This window comes from Elaeis guineensis, chromosome 16, assembly GCF_000442705.2.
Source record: "Elaeis guineensis isolate ETL-2024a chromosome 16, EG11, whole genome shotgun sequence".
NCBI classification, from domain to species: domain Eukaryota; kingdom Viridiplantae; phylum Streptophyta; class Magnoliopsida; order Arecales; family Arecaceae; genus Elaeis; species Elaeis guineensis.
Window position 1 is genome coordinate 42,438,658 of NC_026008.2, and position 15,067 is coordinate 42,453,724.

Consider the following 15,067-nt stretch of genomic DNA (forward strand, 5'->3'; position numbering starts at 1 on the left):
CTGTTAGGATCGATAGATCCCATCTTGATCACACCCCACTCTTACAGTGGACCAACTGTCACCAACATCCACTACAAGGGCTCATTGAGATCTATGTTGATGTGTCAGTCAAACTCCAGCAGCCTCACTGGAGCAGTAGTGTCATCTCAGATCAAAGGACCATTCATACAACTGCAGCATCGAGAAAGTCATTAACGAGTGAGCAGGCATCCATGTGACTTCTCATATTGGTCACACTCAGTGTTAGTTATTTTCTAACAACTACCTACACTCTCGCTCTAGGATCTCTACATTGCAGACTCGAGATCCATCTGTCCAAAGAAAGCGATCCGTGCACTGGTCTATCTGGATCAATCACTATCCCCATAATGATCCTATGATCAGGAGCAATTTAGGAATTAATCATCAATGACACATGTCTCAAATTCTCAATTCTTTGAGAATATATATCATCATCTTGTTAATTCCTTGGATGATTCATGGACACATAAATATGAATGATAATATAACTGTCCAATAAATACAAAATCATGTTCTAGATATATAATATGAAAGAAGTAACAACAATTGCATGGCTAGTATCACATAATGAACAACCTTTTAGAATTGGTCGGAGAAAACTAAGGGAATTGTAGCATTAAATACATAAAATATAAAAAACAAAAGAGTATATGGTGCAATATGAAGCTTAAAAGGACGAACAAGTGACCACAAAAACTAGCGATCGATGCATGCAAATAAGGAGCTCTATGTATAATAAAGCATCTTATTAAATTTTTATCAAAAAAAAATTTATTAAATAGAACTCAACATACTTTCAATCATATAAAGAGCATTTCTTATATAAGGCAAAGTTTTTTGTTTAATTGATTCTATGTAAATTTTAAATGGTGCTGAGATAATATTCTCCATAAGAAAGGAACTAAGTATTCTTGATCATATGTGCTCAGTTTCAAAATTGTACAATTATTTCAGTAGCTTTCGAATGTACGATGCAGTGCATCTTTCTTATTATCTTGGCACTCGGTCAAAAAAATAAATATTAATAAAAAAATGATGATTCAATAAGTATAAAATTGATAATAGATTTGTTGGAGGTAAAAAAATATTAAAAATATTTTTAATATATTTAATAAAAAATATAAAATGAGATATTGACGGCGGAAAGGATAAAGTTCAAAAAATAGAATGGATATATAGTTATTAAATTTATTTTGATATTTTTTAAATTTATTAAATAAAAAAATTTATAAAAAATTAAGATATAAATTATATTATATAAAAAATTATATGATTATAATTATTATATAAAAATCGAAGATGACAATACTATTTTGATATTAAAAAATTATTTTATATTAATAGATATAATTATAAATTTAGTCAAATTCTTATATACAATTATCTCCCATCAAACATTAGTCATTTTTTTATAGTATTATTTTTTAATTATTTTTATTAATTAAATATAATAAAAAATATTTTTTATAATAATTTTTGAATCAATAATTTTCAGAAATCGGAAGGTGCGCGGGTGTCCTGAAGAGTTGGGTAGGCATATTTCCTCCGTGATCAACGGTCATGTGTCTGCTCGGTGGGTCCCGCAGAGAATAGATCCGTACTCCCCTTTAGCATCACGCATAAGTTTTTCGTATGCGCACATCCGCATCATTGTCCGGACTCCAGCCGTCGGTTGGGCGTTCCCTTTACCGCACCTATACCTCCGTACGCCCTGGCCGAAAGCCTCACCAAACCCAACTCGAAGAATCCCAGTCTAAAAGTCTAAACTCTTTCTCCTTACGGTAGATCCCACTAGTAAGCTCGCCTTACACGAGTCCGTCAAAGTAACTCGTCAAGCTATGTTTTGCCACCATTCTTTTACCGTTCTCCTTACCTACCCGCTGACGTGTCAACTCAGTGGATAAAGCATACCCCACCACTGCCACCCGGCATCCTACAATGACATTGGCACATGACCCCGCATCGTTGGACGAATCATAATTTGACACTTAATCAACGACGGCAGGCGAAGTACCTGTACGGAGAAAACCGTCGGCCGGTCCTTTGGCCAGCGGCCCTCGCCGAAATTATTTGGTAAAACTAGATTGAAATAATTCAATAAAATAGGATTCTAAAACGCATGGGAAATAAAGGTCGTGACTCGTGAGGCCAGTTCCGCCTTGTCGGCGCCGTCCGTCTCCGAGAAGCCCAAATCTCGCCCGACTCCCTCTCCGGCGATCCGATCGACTACTCTCTCCCTCCTTCTGGATCTGCAAATTTATGCTCTATTCTTCTCCTCCCGATAGAGAACAATAGGGAGAGGGAGAGGGAAAGATGGGGTCGATGGATTTGGAGGAGGTGGGAAACGGGAATGGGAATGGGCTGCCACGGCTCCCGCGGCTTGGGAAGAAGGCAAAGTACACGAGGATGGACGCCGAGGTGAATGAGGAGGAGGCGGAAGGGGAGCTCTCGACGACGGGGCGGAGCCGGGCGGCACAGAGCAGGAGATACGTCTTCGCTTGTGCCGTCTTTGCATCGCTCAACAACGTTCTTCTTGGTTATGGTGAGAATAGGGCCTCCTTGCTGTTTTGATCTCTTAAAGTTCTAAATTTTATGAGGTTGAGTTTTATGGTAATCCTTTAGATCTGTTCCAGATGGATTAGATCTGTTTTCTTTAGCTTGAATTTTTTTGTTGATCAAGAGGTTTAGAATGGTTGGGTATATGAAATATGAAATACTTGTTTGATTGGTTCTGTAATTCTGGTCAAGATCTCTTTTTTCTGGTTAATGGTGGAATTCTGGATTTTCCTGATATGTTGCTAACAATTTACACTAATCAGTGTTTATGAAACATTTGCATTTAGTAATGTAGGATGTTAGCGGCTTTTGATTGATTTTTACTACTGGGAACAGCCAATAGGACAGTATACTGAAAAATTGGCAAATATGTTCATTTATCTTTTGTTTTTGGGAGCAGATGTCATTTTCGACAGTGCTTACTTTGTAAAATCAAGCTCATCCTATATATTAGATGTCCAGCATACCTTTTTCCCTTGCTACTTTTTTTCCTTTTTTTTTTTTTTTGAGTCTCTTCTGTGTACAGCTTTTGCAAGAAGAGATGTTAAGGATATCCATAGGGAGATCTTGTTGCTTTTTCTAATCAATGTAGTTGCCATGTTATTGGATTGCAGTTAACTATTTGTTGCTGACTGTTTATTGGGTAATATGGAGACTCTTATTTTTCTGCACAGATGTAAATTCTGAAAAAACTGCTTACTTGGATTAAAATGAGAACCACATGAACTTTGTGTGTTGCTTGTAAATCGAATATTTGAGGTACGTTATACAGCTCGATTTCTTGTTGCCTATTTGATGTGATGATAGGAATTCTTCATAGTGGTGCTACTAGAATGGCTTAATATAGTTGGAACTTGAACTACTTTTCAGTTTATACTAATGGGATTTTGACATATTAGTCCCATTTTCACAACCCAATCCCTGAAACAATCTAAAAAGACATGTGGCAAATGATTCTTTGTAACTGGGACAAAATAGTCCTTATTGTTCAACTAATGATCTATTTCCCTAGTGCCATCTATTTAATGATGATCATGCTTCAAATTTTCTAGTATAATAAGACAAACTGCATATGCAAGCAATTTACTCTATCCCTCCATCCTTTAAAGAGTTTGTATTTTTAGAGTAGAAAAATACAGGCCATAATCATTTTTTAACAAATGGTGATCAATCAAATATATTCTATTCTAATTACCAAAAATTAGATATTGCATGTCTTTCTAGAAGAAAGGGGGACTGTTTTGGAATTGGCGTTGGAAAAGGAGGACGAAATTGTCAATACAATATTAATCTCGACTCACATATATCGTGTTGCAGCAGTGATTTACTCAGAAATGATTAGTAATTCATAAAGTATCAATTTTTAAAAATTGATTATTTATTATGATACAAGGAAGCTCGGAAACATAGTATGAAAACACAAAAACCTTGTCAAGTAAAAATTACATAAGAACTTTGTTGATTTCTCCTCCCTCTCTCCCTTCTTCCCTCTGTAAATCATTTACATGAAACAGAGTATCAGGACTCGGCTCAAGTTCAGGTTTTGAGCTATGGCTTGCGTTTTGCAGATGTGGGTGTTATGAGTGGATGCATTCTATTCATTCAAAAGGATTTGCACATAACAGAAGTACAGCAAGAAGTTCTAGTTGGGTGTTTGAGCATTATTTCACTTTTGGGCAGCTTAGCAGGTGGAAAAACCTCAGATGCTATTGGCCGAAAATGGACAATAGGGTTGGCTGCCGTTGTTTTCCAGACTGGTGCTGCTATAATGGCTTGTGCTCCTTCTTTCCTAGTACTGATGATTGGCAGACTGTTGGCTGGAGTTGGGATAGGCTTTGGTGTCATGATTGCACCAGTATACATAGCAGAAATATCCCCTGCTGTTGCCCGAGGATCTCTGACTTCTTTCCCTGAGATTTTCATAAATATAGGGATCCTTCTTGGTTACATCTCCAACTATGCTTTCTCTGGCCTTTCAGAACATATTAACTGGAGAATAATGCTTGGTGTTGGGATCCTTCCATCTGTCTTTGTTGGTATTGCACTATTTGTGATCCCAGAGTCTCCTAGGTGGTTAGTTATGCAGAAGAGGGTTGACAAAGCAAGATCAGTGCTGATGAAGATTAATGAGACTGACGAAGATGTGGAGCAGAGATTGGCTGAGATAGAGAAAGCTGCTAGTTTTACAGGTGAGGAGGGGTATCAGGAAAAGGCTGTTTGGCGCGAACTTCTGAGCCCTTCTCCTGCAGTACGTCGGATGATGATTGCTGGCTTTGGCATCCAATGCTTCCAGCAAGTTACTGGTATTGATGCAACTGTATATTATAGCCCAACAATATTCAAGGATGCAGGAATCACATCCGACAGCAAACTTCTTGCTGCCACTGTTGCTGTTGGCTTCACAAAAACTCTTTTCATCTTGGTTGCGATCTTTCTAATTGATAGGGTGGGTAGAAAACCATTACTGTATGTTAGCACAATTGGGATGACTACTTGCTTGTTTAGCTTGGGCCTCTCTCTTTCACTGCTTAAGCATGAACTGTTCTCAACAAAAGTTGGGATTGGGGTAGCTATATTGGCGGTCTGTGGCAATGTTGCATTCTTCTCCATTGGAATAGGCCCAATTTGCTGGGTGTTGAGTTCTGAAATCTTTCCACTGAGACTGCGAGCTCAGGCATCTGCGCTTGGAGCAGTAGGAAGTAGAGTGAGCAGTGGCCTGATTGCTATGTCCTTCCTGTCCGTGTGCCGCATCCTCTCAGTGGGAGGAACCTTTTTTCTGTTTTCAGTTATTTCATCTATGTCTGTAGCCTTTGTGTACAAGTGTGTCCCTGAAACCAAAGGAAAGACTTTAGAGCAGATTGAGATGCTATTCCAAAATGGTATCGAATGGCAGAGAGGTGAAGTAGAGCTTGGAGATGTCGAGCATCTGATGCAGAGGAATTAAATCAGCCAGCAGTCTTGCAGCTGTGTGACAATATCCGGTTGCAAGCAGAGCTAGATCATTACAGTATATCATTCTTTATGGTGTTATTATTTTTTCACTGCTTATACTTGCCAAAAGAATTACCAGCAAATTTGGTGGATATCAGACCATAAGGAAGAACGTGTGGAGTTATCTGCTGCTTGTATATTCCTGCTGCCCAGAATGGGGATAGAGTTCAAGTCAAATCACAATTTATGTAGTTTTCTTCAGGAACAAACCTGACGCTCTTAAAAGATTCAAGGTATACATGTTTCCTCCGGATCTGTGTTACCAATAGAAGTTACAGGAAGTAGATTCAAATGACCTTTATTTATCATCAAGCAAAATTTTTATCGAGCTATTCTTATTCCTACATTTGCAAGTCTCACAATTTATTTTCCTTTTTACATGATATGGAACTGATGCCATCATTTTGTGCTGTACCCTAGGAAGTTGACATGTTGGGTGGACTGGAAAGTATTCTCCACATGTATGCTGCTCTAACAACACTCACCATCCTAGCCCACACTTCTAGATTTAACATTAATTTCACATTTTGTGGGTTGACTTTTTGTTTAATACTCTACTAGCAAACAAATTAATTATAAAAATTGATAGGCGAGTGATATCCCCTTTTCCATGTCTTGGAAGCCAAGGGGAAAAATTCCTGACTTTTGTCATTGAGTGCCTACAGCATTTGGTAAATAAACAATTTCCTGAATCTTGCTTGACTAAGCTCATTGCAGGAGATTGCATACATTCAGCAGTGGCTCTGTAGAATGAGTTTGGTTGAAACATAAATACCTAGATGATATACAAGCATGCAGTTTCCAGACTTTAGAATGGTTACCTGCTTCTGAATTTGTCAACAGTGTTGCATGATTCATGAATAATAGCTGAGCACAAAAATGGATATATGGATGATGGGTTTTGCTGGATGATGGGATTTGTCACCTTTGCTGTCCCTTTTCTAGGTAAAATTCGACATCATACAGTCAGGTGGCACAGCAGGGTCTCATCATATGTCGCATGCCTTCAATGTCCCCCATACCTAATATCCTCTCTGGCCGTCCCAGAAAGTGTGTATAGGCTTCTCTTTTGCTTTCTGTAATGGTATCCGGTGGTCTGACTTGTTTATTATGGGCTGAAGCTATAACCATTTCTTTTTATCCATGGTTATATACTTTGACTCCATCGAAGTAATTTTAGAAAATATTTCTTGCAGTATATCAAGCCAGAAATTAATATCCAAAATTCAGTATTCAAATACTGATGTCACACTTTGGAAGTGATATAATTACTAATAGTTGAAGTGTGACATCATGAAACCCTCCGTGCCTAAGGAGGCCTTGGTTAACTGTGGAAAAATATGGGCTTTCTGTAAGAAAGGAAAACAGGGAGAAAACACTTGTCTGATCTTTTGCTAGTCTCTCCAATTTCCACGCATTATCTTTTACTAGGAGTGTAATGTCCGACAGGATTGTTCTCTGGACTTAATTTCATATTATTTTAATGAGGATCCCTACAAGATACATCAAGAAGTTCGTATGAATAATTTCTTCAATCATTTTGGGGCTCATCGTTTGCTTGGGGTTACAATCAGTACATCCATAAAGTCACAAAGAGATGGTTTCTTGGGGTTATCCCCACTCAGTGAAGTAGGCATCTAAAATCATTTTCCAAGCCTGAAGCTTCTATGGAAAGTCTCTGCTGGAAACTACAGTTTTTATTGGCATTTCCAGGTGGACTCTCTCACCAAAGATGGGAACTTGTGTGGAAAAGTCTCTGCTGTAAACGCTACAGAGGATCCTTGGGTTACTGTAAACCAGCTAACATCGATTAGAAAATATTGATGCGGCTACCAACTCGAGACTTCTTCTGGAGCTTGTAAATAATGGTCAACTGAAGAGTTTGATTGGTAGTTTGATTTTTTTTCTCAACTTAAGATTGCTAGTTAGTCCTGCATTTTATAACCCTGGACAACATTAAAGAGCTGTCTCCCTAAAAATACAATTCACAAGTAACACCACCTATGATTTTCCACGGATGCACAAGAAGTTTCCAAGCCATCTGAGATTCTGAGTAAAGCTTTTAAGCATTGTTTTATTCACATACATAGTATAATGCACTGAAAATGATGGATCACCATACTGGAATAGTAAAAATGCAACTCTGTAACATTTGTTCACTAGCAAACGTGTTCGGTCATTATAATATAAAACAGCACAATATCCAGCATAAAATTAGTCAGAATCCATTTTTTTAGCCAAAACAGCCATTGACCATTTGCCCCTACTCCTCTCAGTCCCTTATCAGTTCTTTCCGCAGCTGGGTATATCAAATTACAACTGAAATATCAGCAACAAATTAACGACAGTCTAACACAAGCTTAACCATAGGTTGAAAAGAACCATGTTGATTCTGTATGAAGAGATGAAGTACAGGGAGAGGGCAAAAATATTAGTCAGGCTATGAAATGGATGGAAACTTCAGCTGAAAGATACAGTGGAAAAGCCAAATGATCCAACTGACAAACCTGGCAACACCATAAAATACCAAATAGTAAGTGATGATTCTAAGTACTAGATATCACAAATGGATATTTCATTTACTTCCACACCAAAAAAAATGATCAAAGAAAATGATTAAATAATCACTTGTTTCTGTAAACTCATAGCACTTGCAAATAGTGAACTGTAACTGCTCTCATTGCCTTTTCGGGAAAAAAAAAAAAGGAGAAGAAGAAGAAGAAAAGAAGGAATGTACGGTATCTTTCTATGCACATGCCTTCTTTATATAGCACAGAAAAGACTCCTTAACCTATGGGTGCATTTTATATGCAGCAAATTTAGAAATTCTTTGGTTTTTCATATCCTTTGTGCACTGCTTTTTGATCATTATCTTTTATAGGGTGCTTCAGGATCTTCAGTTTAAAATACATAGATTTAGCACTGACAATTTTTGACACGACACGTAGTAGGTTTGGATTTGGAATAAATAGATTCGGATTATAAATAAATCGACCCATTTATGACACGACAAATTCGTGTCTTAAGTGGATTGACCCACGTAACCCGTTTTGACTAAATGGGTTAAAACAGGTTAACGGATTACATGACACGTTTAAATATGTTTAACACATTTATTTTAAAATTACTTGAAGGCAAATAAGGAAAATCAAAAAATTATAATCCTAACCTAAAACAAACAACGATGGAATTCAGAGCTTTGAATTAGCATAGTAGGTAACTAAATTATTTTTATATTATTTTATTTTTGATTAAATTTTTATTATTTTAGTTAAATTTTGTAAATAAGTCAAATAGTTAAATGGATCATTAGGCGGGTTGTGTACTCATTTGACTCGCCAACACAATTATTAATCATGTCAAATGGGTCATGTCGTATCAATCCGTGTATATTCATGTCGTGTTCATGTCGTGTTCGCATTCCACAGATCGACCCGTTTAATTAAATAGATCGTGTTCGGATTGAGCTAATCTGTGTTATACCCCCAAATCGACACGACCCGTTTACGATCCGTGAACACAAATTGCCAGCTACATAGAATTAGGCATGCTCTTACAGAATCTAAAGTACAACTTCAAGGAATCGATAACATAGCAATCAGACTGCATTAAGATAACATGATGTGGACAAAAATAATGATCTAAGTTAGTCCAGGCAACCATATTGGGATATCTTTCACATAGAAGATGTCAAAATTGGTAATACATATTTTACTCACAAGGTATGAATTAAGAGGGAGCATTTAATGCTGCAATATAATGCAAAGCACTGTCCATTTCTCCTCTCTGTGAAAATTCTCAGTTTCATGAAAACCAAGCCAAAGATTATTAATCAAGCATTCTGTTGATCTTTAGTTTAGCACAATTGGTTCCTCTTAGATGACTGCTAGAAACAAATTGCATAATATAAAAGCTGTAGTTTCCCAGAAACTTCTACAAGATCAATGTATTGGTTGGAAACTTGATTTCTGGACATTGATCTGGATGGTTCATCTTGAATGCTTTCTTATTCATCTTTTTGTATCAATGCTGGAATACAACCACATGGAGTATACACTGTCACATATCTGTCCCAACATTTAGGAGAACCAGTCATGTCCTCGAACTTGTTATTGGATTATTATCTAGGTTAGTTTATTGGTATCAAAGATCAAAGGTGGTATGGTCATCAAGTTCGGCATGCATCTGACACTGTAGCAGTGTTAAAAGGAACACCATATTGATTGTGTAGGCCGTCCATTATATCACTTAAATGTAGCAACGCCAAATAGAACATCAAATGGATGGTTTGCTATGGTTATTGTCTTTATTATCTGAGGGACTTCTAAAAATACTCATTATTTTCTTATACCATGTCCCTCAGTCTACAAAGACAAGGTATGAATGAAATGCATCCTTTGACTATTGAATCTAACATGTACTAGAGAATCAGGAAAGCAAATGGAAGGAAACCTGATATCATATGACAGAAAGCAAAGTTTTACTCACATGAATATGTAAGACCTAACAGCCTCTTTTGAGCCTTGTAGATAATGCATCTCACACTCTCTGAAACATGCATACTATAAAATATAAACTTACGTAGTTAAGCACCTCCAAGGTGAGTGCTCCAATTTAGCTACCAATACATAACAGACTCCTTTGTCACCAAAGAACTTGTTTTCCACCCCTTCTTTTGATGATTCATTCACCACATGACACGGACAAAAAAGGCCCCAATAGTGAAGGAATTCAGACTTGTTTGGAGTTATCAAGGTCGGAAAAGATCAAAGTAAACATAAGGAAAATATGTGGCAAAGGACTTGATTGGGTATCTAACAGTTGTCCATAACTGTTAATTAACATGCAGATACACAAGCAAACTATTAAGTCACTGCTACAAGCTATGGGTTAAGTCAGAGACAGTATTATTTATCCCAAAAGTTCTACGTAAGATATGAAGCCTTGCAAATTGCAATTTTGAAATCAGTATGGTAGAAAAGTATGACTGAGAGTAGGTAAAAGAAATTAAGGTCCTGACTATGACATATCTGGATCATGGAAACTTGTTCAAATTTGCTGGTGAAATATCATGTCAGTAAGGTGTCCTCAAGGAAGGTGAACCACTTCTACAAGCAACCATGAATAATTAAAATCCAAGCTGCTGGAAGTGGGAAAATACCTATAATGTGACAAATTAAACTTTATACTCATGGACACGCATCCATTTCGTAGCTGACCACTTGTTCCCTTTAATCATAGGGCATCCACCTGCAAAAAACCAAAAAAGGAAAAACAATAATATCTTCAAGAATTGGATAATACTTTCGACAAGAAAAAATCCACAGAAGCAGCAGCTTGTAGACAATTAGATGAATTTTAGAGGATGAAACGGCACATTCAAGAAAGCAGACACCATGCTTGTAGAATACTTTTGTGGATTAAAAGATATGCTCCTGAACTAAAAGATATGCAATTATAATGACTAACCATGCAAACTTAATGGGTCTAGAGTGGCATCAGGCTTCATGCTCCAAAAAAGTAAGGCATCTCCCATCTTTGGTTTAACAGAAAGACCTTTCTTTCCACACTCAGATAGCTCATTGAACCATGGTAAAGAACTACTATTGACCTTTGCAGAAGGGAACACTGTCTCACCACCTTCTTCAACATCTGAACTGTACAAATAAGGAGAGGGGGGGGAGAGAGAGAGGGAATGTCATAGTTGTCTATAGAAAAATTATGAAGAGATATATTTCTCTATATATAAAAAAAAGGGAAAATGTAGGGATATGAGATATGAATGTACATACAGATACATTAGAAGAGTAGCCATACGCTGACCCCCGTTCTTAGTGTTGAATTCATCAAGAAAGTAGTCAAAGTGTGGTTCATATTTCTGTCCAACCTCGTAATGTAGAACTTGGAAGCCCTCCCCATGCTCTGTGAAACAAAAAGTTAGGTTAAGGCACCTGGAAAAATAGTGCAAGATAAGCTACCAGAACATAAGTTGGAGATGAAGATTGCTACAGAAAAGCAGCAGAATTATAATCAATCCAAATAAAATTTATTATGTAGATTAAGTTTAGTCGCTTGCCTGATCACGAAATCCAATTTAAACTGTCACAAACTATGCAAAAATTAACAAGCTATTCTGTTTATGCATGGGAACAATTCCTCAAATTGTAAAAAATTTCAAGCCAGTATCTTGTTTAATATGAAATGTTTACACAATAAAGGATCTCTTTATATTATTATTCCTATGCTTCCTACTAACGAGATTATAATTTTCCATCATGTCTGTGGATCACAAATTATTGTAACAGCAAACAACAGATTGCAGATCTTTACAAGAAATTAGCTTTTATAGCGTTACAACATGAGTCAATGTCCAGGAGATACAGCTCCCAGAAGATTCATACAGGGTTCCAACATCCATCCAGAACATGACTGCAATTTATTATGAACTTGATGTTGTTGTTCCCACTTCATGCTTCCCTCTCCTTTTTTTCTTTTTTCTTTTTTTCCAAAATATATTTGGAGTCTAGAACCATTAACTTAAAAAAAATTCTTCAGTTTAAAGATATCAACGCCATAACTTTTTTCAACTCCTTGTGAACTCCAATTATCTATTCCAATTACACAAGTGAGTGAAAATGTTCATTGTTGTAACCCATAAACCCTTCCTCAAGCAACTAGTATAGAAAGACTAGTAATCTTTTAGTAGGAACACTAGACAGAAAGTATGAAAAAGCATGACAACTTTTTTATATCCCCTCTTAATGATGCAGCATGCTCATATGAACAAATCGAGCAATATATGGTTTTCATACAAGCAGTTGCTATATTCCTCCTAAGTTAAAACCCTTGTTCTTAAATGGCTGCCTAGTTCTCATACAACCAACAGTTATTAAATGGTAACAAGCTCTTTTAGACCCTTTGGGGGTAAAATGAAAGCTGGTTGCAGAATAGGACCAGAAGAAAGATCCAAAATACTTGGCCTATCCTTCAGACCCATAAACACGGCCTGTATGCATGTTTCAACCGCTGTTCTCTCTGTCATATGGGTCTTCTATCTGCTTCTCTCTCCTTTACGGTATCTTTGTAATCTTCTTTCTTTTCATTCAGTTCTTGGAAAATATTAATCAGTCAATATTGCATCATATCACAAAACTATTGCCACTACAATAACAGAAACACTAACAACAAGTTCTCAAGAAAGCATGAAGAAACTAATGCATAATCCAAAACATGTTAAATCTTCACCCATTCAAATATTGAGAACTCTGCAGTTCTTTTTGTAAAAAAATAATCATAATGCTCTTTATAATAAGGTCTTAATAAAATTAGATGGTGCATGTGCCTTGTACAATGTGAGGAAGCATTTATCAAGAAGAAGAGAAAAAAAAGGACCAGGATATCAATTTATCAGCTACTAAAAGCCAAAATTTTTCATACATACCTACAGGTATAAAGGTATAATCTGCTATCCTTTTTTCAATGTCTCGGATGGTTTTGTCTCGGCATCGTTGCAGGAATGTGCCTGAGCTTGTGCGAACCCTGCATATTTTGTAAATAAACAATGCTGAGGAACTGTCAATGAGGTTAAAAACTTCCTGAATGTAAAAAGATCCGAAACCCACAAACCTGCTGTCTTTACTTTTCCCGGTAGCGCTATCAACAACAGTTGATTTCTCCATATGAGGCTTTGCTAGATTAATTAGATACTCACACTCCTTCTTCGACTGACAAATGCATAATCAAGAACAATACTTCCGATTTATTAGAATTCTATAAGGAGACACTCAAGGGAGGGGATCTATTACCATTAACCAGTAATAAGATTTACAAAGTAACGTTCAAATCCAGATAATACATTATCACTGACAATAGATAAGATGTCTTTTAAATTGACACAGCCATGAGGATATGCAGAAAACAAAGGAAACCAATAAGGAAAAAAAATCAACTATTAAAAAGTAACTGGTTATGCGAGTGAATCAGGAAATTTATTTGTGCAAGTTCAAGACATACATTGAGCCCTATGAAGGGCTCATAAAACATTGGGTAAACATCAGACAGTGGGCTCCAAGTTTCAAAATCTTGAAACGTGAGTAGCCATGTCAAATTACTGAGCACGATACATACCCCTACGGCACTACCAGTGCAAAATATTAGGGTTTCAGAATGACATAAATCGATTCACATTTCGGTCCAATCATTCAGTCAAAAATCTAGAGGATTAAGCGAGAATGGCGAAACGAATTAGTTATCAACCTTCCAATATCTCTCTGCTTTCTCTAATGGACTGCAGTGCTTGATGTAAAAAAAATTAAATCTTTCTTATAACTACAAACATATAATCTCAGAAAACCCTAAAATGATTAATAAAAAAAAAGTCTAAGCAAATCAACGTCAAATAACAAGAAAAACACAGATCGAGGGGCGAGAAAAGGAAAAATCCGAGCTTTTGCAAAGACTGACCAAGAAATTGTGGAAGACGAACGCTCTGGGCTCCCACGAGATGATCTCCGTCCATTGCCCATTCCCACCCCTGCGAAGAAATTAAACCAACAATCACCAAATCCGACACCCATCACATCAAATCAGATCGAAACCAAACCACAGAAAAGAAAGCGAAAACACTGGAAAAGCATCCGACGTACGGCATTCTTTTCTTGGAGATGGATCTAACGCGGCGGATGTCGGTGGCTTCGGAGGCGCCGTCGGAGTGGACGGGGAGGGAGAATATGCCGAGCGCGAGGAGCATCAGGAGGACCACCGACAGAATCAGCAGTATCGTCAGCGCGAGCGTGTACGACGAGGACCGCCGGCTGGAGAACATCCGGGGGTGCCGCACGCCTCTCGCCATTGACGACGGCCGCGAGAACGCCATGGTTTGGGGAGAGCGAGCTCCAACAAAAAAAAAAAAAAGCCTCCTTTGTCTCTTAATTTGTTCTGGTTCTTAATAAGAGAACAAGAGGGGAAACGGAGAGTTCACATGGTTTGGGATTTTGGCCAAGATTTGGGGACAAAGCGGAGTCGGTGCCGTCGGTGCCCGAAAAGTCGTCGTCGGACCGCGTCGCAGCTTCCCGCAGGTCACAAGCTCTCCGCGGAACGGCGATGCTGCTGGGATTTCATTTTAAGTGGGTCCCGGCTAAGATCTGGCAGGTTATCATAAGAAATTAGTGGCTAGACCTGGTCCATTGGATCAGTCCAATACTCACTCACCACATTAACCCTTCTGATGTTAGACTGATCCATTGGACCAAGACCATCTAATAAATTCACAAAAAGTTTTACTCCTTTATATATATATATATATACACACTAAAATAAAAATTTTTTGCTCATGATGCGCTCTACATTTTGGTATGAACATCCTTATTGATGATATCATTAATGTTATCTTTATTTTGAATCACTTATTTTAGCATGCAGTTAGACCTTTATATGTGTATATATATGCATTATTGTTCTGTTATCTAGTAAACTATATCTATTCTATATTATATTTTAA

General features: G+C 37.3%; 2 protein-coding genes across 3 annotated transcripts; one reads left to right on the forward strand and one right to left on the reverse strand.

Moving 5' to 3' along the window:
- Positions 1-2,169: 2,169 nt before the first annotated feature.
- LOC105058991 (probable polyol transporter 4) lies at positions 2,170-5,817 on the forward strand. Its single transcript, XM_010942102.4, has 2 exons — positions 2,170-2,563; positions 4,146-5,817. Exons 1-2 carry the CDS (start codon positions 2,335-2,337, stop codon positions 5,519-5,521), a joined length of 1,605 nt encoding a protein of 534 aa, XP_010940404.3. The 5' UTR covers positions 2,170-2,334; the 3' UTR covers positions 5,522-5,817.
- LOC105058992 (probable prolyl 4-hydroxylase 3) lies at positions 5,383-14,663 on the reverse strand. Of its 2 annotated transcripts, none has more exons than XM_029260233.2 (8): positions 14,214-14,655; positions 14,032-14,101; positions 13,195-13,292; positions 13,010-13,107; positions 11,361-11,490; positions 11,038-11,225; positions 10,730-10,818; positions 5,383-5,405 (listed from the first exon to the last, which is right to left on the reverse strand). In XM_029260233.2, exons 1-7 carry the CDS (start codon positions 14,441-14,443, stop codon positions 10,745-10,747), a joined length of 888 nt encoding a protein of 295 aa, XP_029116066.2. In that variant the 5' UTR covers positions 14,444-14,655; the 3' UTR covers positions 5,383-5,405; positions 10,730-10,744. The 2 variants fall into 2 exon arrangements, with proteins under 2 accessions (XP_029116066.2, XP_010940405.2); XM_010942103.4 differs by lacking the exon at positions 5,383-5,405 and adding an exon at positions 7,691-8,075 and having other exon boundaries at positions 14,214-14,663.
- Between the last annotated feature and the right edge of the window lie 404 nt (positions 14,664-15,067).